This window comes from Hakea prostrata, chromosome 7 (assembly GCF_041222555.1).
Source record: "Hakea prostrata isolate BN-2017 chromosome 7, UWA_Hpros_2, whole genome shotgun sequence".
NCBI lineage: Eukaryota > Viridiplantae > Streptophyta > Magnoliopsida > Proteales > Proteaceae > Hakea > Hakea prostrata.
Window position 1 is genome coordinate 73293838 of NC_142606.1, and position 14901 is coordinate 73308738.

The 14901-nt window shown below is 38.5% G+C and overlaps 1 protein-coding gene across 1 annotated transcript in view; it reads right to left on the bottom strand.

Annotated features, from left to right (window-relative positions):
• Window positions 1-483: 483 nt before the first annotated feature.
• The window catches only part of LOC149012041 (cysteine protease ATG4-like), a 29541-nt gene continuing 15123 nt past the window's right edge, over window positions 484-14901 (bottom strand). The window contains exons 6-9 of the mRNA XM_089161222.1: window positions 9878-10016; window positions 1243-1295; window positions 1084-1154; window positions 484-1002 (exon numbers count right to left, since the gene is read on the bottom strand). Of these exons, the coding sequence (XP_089017348.1) occupies window positions 767-1002; window positions 1084-1154; window positions 1243-1295; window positions 9878-10016 (499 nt within the window). The 3' untranslated portion in view covers window positions 484-766. The remainder of the gene's footprint in view (window positions 1003-1083; window positions 1155-1242; window positions 1296-9877; window positions 10017-14901) is intronic.

Below are 14901 nucleotides of genomic sequence, written 5' to 3' on the forward strand. Positions count from 1 at the left end.
GAGCAAGGTCCATACATTAAAGCATGGATATGTCACACGAATCAAGAACATAAGCTATAAATTCAATATATTTTAAATAATAGAACAAATTGCACCCTAAAATGAAAGGTTTTAAAAGCACTGACACCCCACTTTATGTTTAAAAACACAAATACCCCAAAATTAGATTTTTAGATTTTTCATATTTCAGTAATAAATTGGACAAATATATCCAATACAAATTCAATTCTAGAATTTTGTATTTTTTAAACGTAAAGTGGAATGTCAGTGTTTTAAAACCTCCATTTTGGGGTGCCAATACAATTTACTCTGAAAAATATCATTTCTCACCAACACTTTTTTCTAGTAAAATCTTCTCGATCACACGATGATAGAAGGGAGCTGAAATCTGGTGCACATCTCGTAAAGTACGGCCACAGCCCAACATGGTTTATCCATATCATCTCTTTTAGGGGGGGAATCATTCCAATCAATAAATGATTAGGGAAAGAACAACCAAAAACAGGGAAAAAATCATTTCAATCAATAAATTATGAGGGGAATGAATAACATAGCCCTTCTTTTATCATTTAGAAAAAAAAAAAAAAAGAAAAAAAGAATAACATAGCCCTTCATATATACAAAGTTTCGCTTAAAAGAGCTCCACGTTAAGTAAGAAACAGAAAGAAGAGGATAGTCGTATGCTGGTATAGCATGCAAAGGCAATGTCTATTTAAAGGGACGTAGAAAGGAAACCCAATCCATGTCTGGGGCTTTCATTCAAATTTCAAAGGAGTTGCCAGTCGTCCTCAGGTGGTTGTTGTGTCAATGAATCGTTCATGTTCTCCTGGTCATAGAAATTATCCACTCCTGTTTCGCCAGTGTTGTCACCGACTTCATTGACAATGACATCAGGGTTCATTGTCTTTGAAAGTTTAATGGATTGAGCAACAGTAAACAGCGGTGCACCATTTGATTCCTCTGCAAGCTTAGTAGCTCGAACACAAAAATCATCAAAGTCACCTGCACATCACCTCGATTAAAATGTCAAAAGAAAATATTTCCCTGTAATAAAAGGTAAACAACCAAGGAAAGCTAGCAAACCTTTGTCTCGGCAATAGAAACCAATAGCCAAGGAGGGATCAATCATATCCAAGGGAAATTGCCGTATGACACTGCAAGACAAATTACAGAAAAGGTAACAATAGAGTATGAAAATAAATATAGATTAACATTCATGTCTGCAACTGTACGCAAAACTACCTGCAATGGTAGGATGAAGTATCGGCCTCAAAGTTCTCCCTAATATCAACCACCTGATGGAAACAAACAAATCGGAATATCAGTCAAATACAATCCATTAATTTAGCCAATAACCATATAGAACAAATGCACACTCAACATGAAGTACTAAGGTAGGAGAAGGGGAGAAACTGAGGAGCTGATAAACAGAAATCCAAAGAACACCCAAAATCATTGTCCTTCATTATATTCATCTCAAGAGTCCATGTTTTCAGTTTAGCTGGCTAATCACCCCACTAAACGTCCACCTTTTTATGCCAATCTGATGTGGATCCAGGTTGGCTTACCCCATGTTGGATTACTTACAGCCCACCGAAGTATTAGATATCTCAATTCATGCGCACAAGTTGCAAGACTATCTATTTACAAGTAAATAAAACCAGCAGTGGAATTCTAAATAACAACAAAAAGAAGCAGCCTTGTCCAAACTAAGCAAACAGAACTTTATAATAAGTTGGCAGTGGCACAAACTAATGGGGCTCAAGGAAATGGGATGCAATGTATTAGAGGGACAGGTAACTAGGAAGAGCAAAGTAATGATGATATGCTACTAATGGAAAGTGGGGAAAAATTGTACTGAATAAACAAAGAGACAAGGAATTGTGGGAAAGGGAAAAATGGATCATCTTCAACTATCAGAAGAAAAAAGAGAGATAGAACAGGAATCACTTAAAAGGGAGGGGGGAAAATTCAGAAATTTGGGGAACAGGTCATAGAGACCTGTCGATAGCACAACACCAACATTGCAAACAGGTCGTAGTAAAGCTGAAAACATGTCTGAATCTGGCTATGAAACTTGTAGTAGAAAGGTGAAATGCTTAAGGGGAAACCACTGTTTAAATTGCCCAGGGAAAGAGTTCCTTCAGTCCTAACCTCAACTGAGAACCATGATTACCAAAGGACTCAAAATCAACTTACATGGTGGAGAGAGAAAGATCATACACAAGAAAAAGAAAAGCAAGCACAAAGGAAGGGAGTGGAGACGGTCAAAACAAGCATTCACACCAATCTAGTAACATAAACCAAAACTTCATTCATTCAATCTGAACTTGAATACTGTTAGAACTATTGTTAGCAACAAGGGAAATAAGAAACGGGAAAGAGAGGATCTCAGGATTAGTGCTAAAAGCTAATCTTGAGAAGCCCTAGAGTTAGATGGAGAATATGACTTTTGAGTCCCCTGGAGTTGGATTGAAAATAGGAGTTGAACCTTTTTCCGTTTATGTTTTTAATGTACTCTAAACACTAGAAATAAGGCTTACTCTTTGGAGTCTACACAGATTAAGAGGTGAACCTACTATGAACTTGATCTTTCTTCTTCTTTTCTATTTTTCATTATAACTGATACCACAATAGAGCCAAAAATAGTTGCCATCTTGACAGTCATCTTGGGTATCAATTTTGAAGAAGGAAACCCTTGTTCATAAAGGAGGATTTAATATATTGGTTCCATATACTGGGGACATATCTGATTTGAGTATTTCTGCTGCTTGGACAAGGGTTCTTTGGTTGGTCAATGTTTGCAGGCCCACTCCTAGCCCTTTGTGTTTTGCTTTCTCCTTGGGGGCTGAGACAGAAGAAGAAAAGAAAGCTGCCCAAGCACGTGTTGGCTGTCAAAGCATCTACAACAACAACAAGAAGCCTTGTCCCAACAACAAGCTTTGACAAAGCATCTAGGAAAAAGAAAGAATCTGGAAAATCTTTTTTTTTTCTTTCTGTTGGACATAAAGCCCTGAGATTGGGGGGGGGGGGGGGGGACAACCATACATTCAGAGCTGTGTGTCTTCAGTCCTCTTCTTTTTTTTCTGCTGTGCTGCTACTGGTTGCCGGCTGCATGAATTTGACAAAGACAATCGTGATTCCCTGTTCCAACCTTATTTTTGGTAGTGGATTCCTTTTGCACCATGATTTTCGCTTGATCTATTGCTTATAGTTGCTTTATTTGGTGTTTCCATAATTGTCCCAGATAGATGTCTAATTAGGACTGGTTGCCTCTTTATTTCCTTTAATCTAGGCCTTATCACATCCTATTTACCCATTATTTTTGGTTTATTTTCCATTCAAACAACTCTCTCTCTTCTCCCCCAGGTTAACTTATTTAATGATTGTTTCCTACCTTAATTTCCGTCCGTACCATTTCATGCTATTTACATCTTGCCATTGAATGTTTTCCCCAACCAAGTTCACCCTTTGGCGCTTGTTTGTGTTTTCTTTTAGGGATTTCCCTACATTATATTTATGCCATTCTTTTCCTTTATTTACCAATAACCCCTAGTAAAATATGGATACAACCATATAAGTTGGCAACTTGCGATTTGATAAGCCAAAGACCAAAGGGAAACCAGGACAAGTTGCTTGGACAACCAAGGACTAAGTTAGGATGTTGGATTAATAACAACAATCAAGATGACGGGACACAACAGTGGAATTACGCAATGCGGAATGATTGAAGAGATATTTGGATTGGAATTTATTTGCCATTATGAGTGGATGATTGAAGAGACATTCGGCTTTTTGGGCAGCCTCAAAGATGAGGACCAACAAGAGAAAGGAATTAATAGGCAAACTGGATTCAACCCCGAAGTTAGGGATTAAGATTTTGAGGGCGTAGGGGAGGGAGACAGGCGGCAGAGAAGACTCAGACGAAAACAAACCGAAGGGAGAAGTTCAGATTACCCAGGCAGAATTTGGGAAATTAGGGTTCTCATCCCTAGGCTAGGGTTTGAGTCGAGTGCTGAATGGAGTGAATAGGTTGTGATTCTAGAAAGAATAGTGATCTAGTTAAGGGATTAGCCTATGGGAAATACGAGATGAAAACAGGGCCAAAAGCAAAGGAAATAAGGACCGGCAATCAGCTATGATGACGGGGAGGTTGGGGTTAAAAGAACATAGAAAACCGGAGCGAAATGAGGAGCAAGATGGATGAGTGGCAAAACAGGAGGATAAGATAAGAAACGACAAAGAGGGCGGGAGGCTCCCAAAGGAAAGCTTAGAGAAAGGGAGGGGCACGGCGCAACGGAGACCAAAAGCTCGCGGAGAAGTGATATAACCAAGAAGGAACAGAAGAGCTAGGGGAGACCTAAGATAACCTTAGGAGAAGTGGGAGAAAGGAATGAAGCTAGGCCGACAGCAGGCCTAGAACGATGGAGGGCAAGAACCAGGGACCCCATTAGTGGGACAAGGCAGTGTGTGTGTGGATGATGATGAAAACTAGGGCAGGATTTAGGGTTACGAAGAGAATTAGGGAGGATTGGGACGAATGCTAAAGAGGGGGAGGGGGGAGGACCCAAAGAGATGGGGCTGGTGGGGGGATTGAGGGATACGGAGTTCTAAGGTCTCTGGAAGAAAGGGGGCCGAATGGGTCTGGCGGGGTTTTAGGGTCAGCTGCGATGGACAGCATGAGAGAGGGAAGGTTGGGAATAAGGACTTAGCAATCAGTGCTCAGGGAAGAAGATTGAATGCCAGGATGCCAATCGCCAGTCTGCCGCAGGAAATTCCTGCACTTACAACCCAACAACCCTACTCGATTCCTCAATCCAATGCTGTTAGTCTCCTTTATTAATTGTATTCATCCAAAAACCTATTTAGTTACAAGCAATAGACTGTATTTATAGCCTTTATTGGACTAAACCTAATAGGACTCAACTTTGAAAACAAAACAGACAAGGGATTCTGTTTTAAAGAGATCCTAACTAATAAAACTGCAAAACTAAAATGACTTTTGTTCTAATAGAACTCCTGACCAAGGTTCAAAATCTCGGTTTCGAGGCTGGTTCTGACCAGCCTCGAACTCGAAAATGAGAAGGTACCAAAATTTCCAAAATTTTGGTCAAAACTCAGGAATTTTCCCAGGTGGTTTTGGTTTTAGGGGATTTTACATGGTCTTTTTATCTGATTTCTTGCATACTACCTATTTAAAGCATAAGGAACACAATGCCACAGGTATTTTGCTAAAAAAACTAATGAAGAGTTATCATTCAAGTGTTAGTGTTGTATTTGTTCAACTGTCATTGTATTGTATATTTTTGAAGTAGACAATGACAATTTGTTCAAGAGTTAGAATACAATCCAAAATTTCGGTCAAAACTCGGGAATTTTCCCAGGTGGTTTTAGAAGATTTTACATGGTCTTTTTATCTGATTTCTTGCATACTACCTAATTAAAGCATAAAGAACACAATGCCACAAGTATTTTGTTAAAAAAAAATAATGAAGAGTTATCATTCAAGTGTTAGTGTTGGATTTGTTCAACTGTCATTGGATACTTTTGAAGTAGACAATTTGTTCAAGAGTTAGAATACAATTTATTGCATACTTTAAATGTTTGATACAAGTGTTAGTATCAAATAAACAAGGTTCATTCTGATCATTGCATACTTCCCAAGCAAGGTTCATTTAAAGTATTGCTAGTTCATTCCAATCATTGCATACTTCCCAAGATACTTTAAATGAACCTTGCTTAAATGCAATCTAATTCATGCTTGAACATATTGTACAACATACTTTAAATGTTTGATACAAAATGACAAATACAATGTGGAACAATGTGAAGGAGAAAGTGGGGAATTGCTTTCTCCAGCAATTGAACTGTGTGCATTCCCCAAACTCCAGGTTGTAAAATTTTCCGAACACTATGGCATTGAAAGTGAATTGCCACTCTTAAAATATCTAGCCAGCTCAATTATATTTAGCAGAGCAATACAATGCGAGTCAGAAATTTTTACAACCTAAAGTTTGTTGAATGCTTACAATCCAACTATTGGAGAAAAGAAAATCCCATTTTCTCCTTCACATTGGTCCACGACAAATATAAAGACTAGTAAAATTGAACAAATGTATACATACCAAAGTCAATAAACACAAATACAAAAACCAAAAAGCTCCCAGGCTTCAATTCCAAGTTGAGTACCCAAGTGGATCCATCCCTTGAAATTCATACTCTGAAATCTGAATACTAGACACAATCCATCCCCATGCCCATACGAAGGAGCCCTCTAGTTTTGTCCTACTTCTTATAAGGATCCCATATCTACTCTTAGAATTCAATATGGACTCTTCTAGAATGAGATATGAAGGTTCCTCGCGTGATAAAAATCTTTAGTCAAGTAGGAAGTTGTTTTATAAATTAGACTCCTAGTTTGATTTATTCCTTAAAGTTGAGTCAGTGGAGTTCCTCAGAGGATATAAAAGCCTCCAGGTTGTAACAGATCAATTTGGGATTAAAGAAATAAAGCTAAGATTAGAGGTCATAGGTTCCCATGGAGGGGAATTGTGGCAGCCATTGAATGAAGAATTTCCAGTTTCCTTCCTCCTCTCCAAGTACTAAGCCCCAGCCAACACCTTCCCTATTCTTCCTCCCTCATTCGGAGGCTCCCCTCATCCCCCAAAACACTAAAACCATAACCCTAATTCCACGTCATCAGAAGATGACAGTGCCAAAGGGAGCGAAGTGTAAGGAAGATTCTAGGTGCATGATGGCTGATTTCAAGCATAAGCATGTTGACTTTACCCTGCCAGATTCCATTCCTACTATTCCAACCTTGCTAGAGTTTTGCCTAGGAATGGTACAAGCTGCTGCACATGTCACTCCCTCTACATCATTGCAAGACGCAATGGCGAGTTCACACTGAAGATCTCCAGAAAGTTGATCCAGAATCACATGATAGGTACATTTCTTCAGGAGATGAATGTTTTCAAGAAGGGGAGAATTGATGCAAACCTGATTCAGGGCCGAATTAAGGCCAAAGGTAGACCCTATGGCCCTCTAATACTAGCAGGGTAGTTCGGGAATTTTGCACATTTCCGTTGAGTCCAAGTCAGGGTTTAGTTGAGTCCATTATGTTTGTGGGACCATAGATCTATTTTTAATTTTGAATTTGAGTCCATAGTGGTTAAGTTTTTAAAGAGTCCTTGTTAGGTAGGATTCCTAGGTTGTGAATCAGTTTTGTCCTACTTCCTGCAAGGATCCATATCTACTCTTGAATTCAATTTGGACTCTCCTATAGTGAGATATGAAGGTTCCTTGTGTGATAAGAGTCTCTAGTCAAGTAGGAGTTTCAGTTTAAGTTGTTTTATAAATTAGACTCCTTGGTGGATTTATTTCCTAAAGTTGTCCTAGCATGAGTTTCTTCATGTAGGCTATAAATGAGCCTCTCTAAGCTGTAAACAATCAGCTTGTGATTAATGAAATAGAGCTAACATTGAAGGAGCAAGGATTAGAGGTTGCGGGTTCGCATGGAGGGGAAATGCAGCAGCCAAGGAATGAAGAATTTTGCAGAATTTTGGAAATTCCAGTTTTCCTTCATCCTCTATAAGTACCAAGCCCCAACCTCAACCCCAACCCCTTCCCTCTTCTTCCTCCCTCTTCCCCCAAATCCCTAAAACCATAACTTTCATTCCCATATCATTCTCCCTCCTATTTTTCTGGAATTTTCTGATATTTTCAGACTTGTATAGAGAGTTAGAGACCCCAATTTGAAGGTCAAATCTATGGCAATCAAACCATTAGATCTGTCACGAACTTTTGGAATGTCAATCCCCTGACCCTAGTGACCTTTCCTCCCAATTTTAACCCAATCTGACCATTCCAAACCCTAACTAACCATAATTCCCTTGCTGCCCTAGATTTCCAAAACCCTAGAAACCCTAACCCTACTTTCAGTCATAACTTTCAAACCACTCATCCAAACCCTAATTCCTTTAGGAATACCTTCCCCAATCCCTCCTCCACCTTTGACTATAACACTACAATGTGAACATGAAGAGGAGGACCCCCAAAAGCCGCAAGGGGGCTCAGTATTTCCTAGTTTAAAGGCATCCCTCTAGGGTGAATTTGCCCCAGTCTCTTCATTTGGCTGTTTGTTTCACATTAGGATTTGGTAGTTTATTTCATATTGGGATTCTAATCTGATTTAAGAGTGCCAATTAAAGTGTTTCAGTTGGTTGGATAAGCTAGTTATCTGATAGAGTTAGTTGGATAAGGTTCCTAGTTAGATAAGGAACCTAAGTTAATAGTAAATTAGGAATAGAATTAGATTTTCTTTCATAGATTATAAAGGCTATAAATTTTCAAGCCTCACATAGAGTTTTCCAGTTTTGAATGAATAAAGAACGAGCGCACACCAAGGAGGTGGGCAGGGTCCCCTGTCTATCTAGTGTTTTTATCTTTGCAAATTCAGTTCACAGCCAAGCAATCAACTAACGATTTCAGCAAGGGATCAAAACTACAATCTCCAGAAGTTTAGATCAGGAGTTCCCAGGTAAGTCCAGCTCTCTTTGCCCCATCACAGACCCTCTCATTCTTCCTCTGCTTCTGTGCAACCCAGGAACCCTACCCTCTGAACATTGCAGCCCCTCTAAAGCCCCTTTCCCTCCCTGTTCGGGCTTGAAATCCATTCCCAAACCCCCTACAACTCCCCTGGAATTAATTCCCCACCTCCCCAACCCCTCAATGCCACCCAAACCACTCCCCCTCTCTAGGTGCTCCGTTTCTGGCGGAAAAACAGGAAAAATAAATCAGCAGGGAAAAAGAAAAAAAGAACAGAAAAAAAGAATGAGATGAAAATAAAAACTACATGAAAAGAATGTTTTGAAGAAATCCCTCATCCTTCCCTAGCATCTGACCCAACTTTTCAACTTTTTCGTTCTCATCCCATAGAAGTTTTGAAACTTTCCCCCACTTCCCTGGATCACTTAGGTCAAGTTCTCACCCCATTGGACATTTCCATGGCTTACCAAAATTACCCAATTCAAACCTAAAACCCTGGATTTACCAAAAATGGGGAAATTCTGAAAATTCATTGATCCCATCCTCCTTGGTTTACATCACCCTAACCCCAGCCATTCCCCTAGAAACCCTAAAATTCTCAAAACCCTAGCCTTTGAAATCCCATCAAAAAATAAAATTACAGCAATGGAACCATGTTGGAATTTCAAAACCCCAGCCCAAACCGTAGCCAATTCTAACCCCACCCCACTCCCAGCCCTAGAACCCCTTAACCAGCCTGTTTTCTTCAACCATAGGGTATTCTTAACCTAGAAGACTGCTTAATCTCTTGAAGAGGATCCTGGAGTGGACCTAGATCTAAGGCTTTTCGTCAATCAATCAAACATAGATCCTAGTTCACATCACTTGTGCCCTCATCTGACCCATTAGCAGATATGTCTATCAAAGACCTTGCTCCTAAGTTTTCTTCTAATTGTACCAAGCAGAGCACAGGTGACTTATATGCTCCAGCTTGAGGGTGTGTGTTAAAATGTGGCAACTTAAGGGTACTTTTGTCCTTGTTTCTTTTCTTTATTTTTAGTGTTCTTACAAAGTAAGATCTGCCTCCAATTACGAACACTGCCAGGGACTTTTTACTGTCGGTATTTGAATTATAAATAAACTGGACCTGTGATTAGACTCTAATCGCAGGGTCTCCTCCAAACCTAGCAATATTCTCTTCCTTCTTCTTCTTCTCTTCTCTATTGTTCAGTTCTTAAGCCGATTACAAGGTACTGATTTCTACTTGCAACTAAAAATCTTATCTGAATGACTGATGATAGGACATTATACTTCAAATATAATGGAGAGATAAGGTAGGGTTTCACTGTACCGGTTGAACTTCATGAGGGTCAAGATAGAATGCTTTGTCATCTTGCATACCAACAATATACGTTGACGCCCCTGGTTTCCCACCTATGATGCCAAGGCTTTGAGGAAAGGTGAATGTGGCCCACAACAACGGAATATACCTGATAAAAAAGGCCAACATGTAAGACATTCTATGCATTAAAAAAAATTAGAATATAACTTCATGCTAAAAATTTCACTGAAGAACCATTTAAATTTAAACAACAATAAATAGGAATACCACAGACCAGGACTTTAGAGAACATTTTGGTAAACTTGTCCATGGTTTAACAATAAAATTTTCAATATATTTTTTTATTCAGCATGCTAGTTCAATAAGTTGTTTGCACTTCGACCAAGTAGTTGTTCACTCAGAAGGAAAAAAAGACTTGTCACCCACTGGGCAAAAGAGACATAACCAATGTAAATTACATACTAAACCACTACCTAGATGCTTCAGGATTATCACACCATACAGTTTCAACAATAAGAAAATTGTGCTCCAATTTGACAACAGGTCAGAACTCAGAAGGCAGCAAACAAAAACGGCCAGAAATACATTTCTTCTTTTCTTTTGGTTGGGTTTTTTTTTTTTTTTTTTTTTTTTTGTGGGTGGGATGGGTGCTCTTTTCTTTTTCTTTTTTTATTCTTTTCTTCTTTTTTTTTTTTTTGGGGGGGGGGGTTTGTTTTGGGGGTGTGAAGGGACTGCATGGTTGTCAAGGCAAGGCGATAGAGGGCAACGAAAATCAAGGCAAACCCAAAAATGGGCCTAGGCAGACACTTTGACAACCATTTTGGACTGGTTGCATTAGGACGAGTAAATAAGTGATCAGTTGTCTTTGCAAGCAAAGCATCAATGCCAAAGCCAGGAACGTAAAGGATTGAGTAATCTGTGGGGCTAAACATTTAAGAACAATTCAAAGTTCTGTGAATACACAGTGGGTGCATCCCCAAGACATCTAGATTCCATCAAACAGATACCTAGCTTTACATGTCAGATTCCAAGTATCCAAGGATCATCAACTTGGAAACCCTTTCAATGAATGTGAACCCAACTTATTAGCTACTTTATCAAATAAAAAACAGCTATTTGCTATTAAAATTATGACTGTCAATTCAAACATATACAAACTACCGAAACCAAAACAGTGCCATATAACATTAACAAACAAATATGGAATGACATAGCTGTACCGTTTAATAAATGGTATGGTAATGGTTTGGACAAAATGATACAAATGAACCCCACTGCACCGATATCATACCAAATATCAAAATCCTATTATACAAAATAAATATGGTACCATAGGTATATGACACATTTGTATTGTACGTATTCACTATGGTAATGGTATAAGGTGAATTTATTCGATACCGTACCGAATTTAGACCCTTAATCAAGATATTGCAGAATTTCTGTAGCTGCTTTGAGTTCAGTGATGATAAAATCACCAAGACACAATAATCATCATAGCCAGGGAATACAAACACTACCCACGCATTCATTGTCTGTCACTTCTAACTGTTTTTGAAACTCCAAAGAAAGGGTTGTCAGTTACTTGGATGGGAGAATGATGTGACCAGGACTGGCCCACATAAAAGTCATCTAGATTTGGACCCTAAAACAGACCCAAAAGGTGCACCAAATGCTGGCCAAATGCTGGCCTTTCCAGGGATATTTTGGTCATTTCACCCACTCTTTTGGAGCCCTAGTAGGGCTGGTCAGATACAGACTACCATTAAGAGTCAATATCTACTTATATTTTTGAGACCAGTTTTGTTTGGTCAAGTTATTAGAGTCCCAGTCTAGGTAGGAGTCCCAATTACAGAAGGATTCCCTTAGAATCCACTCCTTTCAAGGATTCTAGACTACTTTTACTTTATAATTTGGATCATGAGTTATGAGGAGTCCTTGTTGGAGTGAAAGTCCATGCCTAAGTAAGAGTCCCCTAATGTAATCCAATTTCCAAGTAGGATTCCTTCTAGAAGATGGTTGCTTATTTTTGCAAGATAGTTTTGAATAGGAGTCTAATTATTTTATTTAAGTTGTAAAGGGAATCCAATCCAAATTGGATTTCTTAAGGGCCTGTTTGGTTACATGAATCAAGAGATTTCAAATCTCTAGATACAAATGGAAGATTTATACCCGTTTGGTTGTGTCAATCTCTGGATTCATGAAATCTAGAGATTCACCTTTTTACACTAAAAACGTGAATCTGTAGATTTATGGGTATGAGGTGAAATCCAAAGATTTCATCATTACTATAAAAACGTTAAACATTTGAATATGATATGATAAAATATGGTAATTAAAAAATAAAATAAATTTATTATAGATTTGAAATCTTTATAACAGTTAATTTTATGAACCATGACTCCATGGATTTGAAATCTATAGAGTTGAAATCTTTAGATTTTTAAAATCTTTAGACTCAAGTAACCAAACAGGCCCTAAATTGAGTGCAAGTTGGTTTCTTTCTAGAGTCCTAGTTTAGTTTTCCTCCAATGTAATGCTATAAAGAGAGCCACCCCCTTGTGTAAAAATCAGATTTGATAAATTGAATAAACAAGCACTGAAGGAAGACTTGGGAGTCACGGGTGCAAGCTAGGACCAGGGTTTTGAGAGGTTCCTGTAATTTTAATTCTTTCCATCTTCTTCAACTTGCGGCAGCCATGGAAGACCTTCTAGTCTTCTACTCAATGATCATCCACAAGGACCACAACAGTCCATTCCCTAATCAAGTACACCTCTACCCCCTACCCTTAGCCACCCTCCCAAACCCTAATGCCCCAATCACCTTTTTTTTATTTATCTGGAATATTCTGGGATTTCCAGACTTTTTCTTAGACAAAAAATTCAAGGTCAGATCTACGGTAACCTAACCATTAGATCTGCCCCAAACTTTAGGAATATCATTCCCCTAACCCTAGTGACCTTCCCTCCCAATTTCAGCCTGATCGGACCAACCCAAACTGTAGTCTAACCCTAATCCTAATCCTCGTTTGACTTAAACTCTCATAGCTTGCGAACCCTTCAACCAAACCCTAAACGCGTTTAGGACCATCTTCCCCTACACCTTCGCTACCTCCGCTCCAAAACCTAACCCTAACCAAGAGTCCTAAGCCAAGAAGGAAACCCAGTTTTGGAACCTACACCCTAGCTAGAAGAATAATTGGAAACCTAGTTTTGGACCCTACACCCTAGCTAGAAGAATAGTTCTGCAAACTGAAATTCTGATAAAACAGAATTGTTTTCTTCAAATTTCAGACCTAAAACTAACCAGGCCAAACCCTAAAACATTCCCCCACTTAACCCAGACTTCCCAATTCATATCCCCCAATGTTTGGAAGTCAAACATGTTCATCCACATGTCATATTTGGTCAAGTATAGCTTCTGTCCATTGAGAATCCACTAAAATCAAGCCCTAGAGAGTGAGACTTAACCCTAATTGTAATGCTGGTTCACCTAAGAGGATCCTGAAAACTGGCCCAGACTCTAGATTAGGGAATAAATTTTGAATGAAATGGTTGAAATTTCAATCGAAATTTTACTGCACTTTTGGAAATTGAAACAAAATAAGAATTATTTCGACAAAATAGTCAGTTTTGACTGAAATTACACAGATTTCGACCATTTCGGAGGTTTCAACCTATATTTCACATGTTCCGACACTCCAACATATTTTTCCTCGTTCTCATTTTCACCTAATTTCCACTACTCCTTTTCCTTCAAAGACTTCTTTTGCTCATCTTTTGCCTCCAAACACCTTTTAAGCCACAACAACTACATAGGAAACTCCGGCAACAATAGAATGTGAAGCATGAGCCATACCCAACAATTCCAAACTTCCCCTTTTTTATTTTTGTTTTGTTCATGCTTTAAATGATCTTGTAATGCCTTGAAATTAATATATGTTTAGTCTAGGATTATGATCTATGATTGTGTGTTGTTAAACTTTTATTTATTTATTTATTTTTTCTATCTTTTTTTCTGATTTTAATAACTATTTTTTAAATTATGTATTTTGAAAAATACATATGTATATATTATATATGGGCTTCAACTTAATATATGTGAGACACCATCACTTGATCTAGTTGGTCATTTTATTTTGTTGACTTGTCGTATACGTAACCATTCTATCAAACTATTCATGTATGTTGATGATTTTATGCCTGTATGCAATACCATTTGTACTTGTCAAAACTAGTCATTTGTTAGTATACTTGAATGATAAATTTTCAGTGGTTATTTTGGGAAAATACCAGTACCATTGTGTTTATTATGCTTTAAAATAAGTACGAGGCAAGAAATCAAACGAAATGGAGGTCATATAAGGCCCGAAACCTAGGGTTGAAATTTAAAAAAAAAAGAGTCAATGGTTTCCTGGAAATCTCACATTTTCCCTGGGTTAAAACTTCAGTTTCGATCAAAATTTGTTCCTTGCTCTAGGTTACATCAGGAAATCTTATCCTGAACTCTAGAGGGTCTAGAAATGGCTAGTGTAGGCTGAATCCACAACCAAGATTGAAGGATCTATGGTTGAGTTCACGAAGAACCTTGCACCAAACACCTTGGGGGTTTCTTACTGAGGCAGAGAGATCATTATGTCTGAGAACAGTAAAGAGACAACATAGCTGGCAGCAATGCTGTGGAAACCATTCAAAAAAATCAGCGGTACTTGTTCCATCGATTGGAGGGGGTATTTTTTTTATCCTGTATAGCACTAGCCAGAGAGTCCTAATAGAACTAGGACGTACGCTGAAAAACACAGAAATTGTAACTAAAGTTGGAATTGAAGTCTCATAGCTGGGCCTTTTACATGGATTCCATCATGCTCTGCCTTATTACAATATATAAATAAATTACTGGAATAGCTGAACTAAACAGAAGGACTAGAATGTAAGACCCTAGCTGGGTAGATTACTAAAATGCCCTTACCAAGACAAAACCTCATTAGAAAGTGGGAGGGGGAACCTAATGCAGAGAGGTTCAGGTCTTGGGA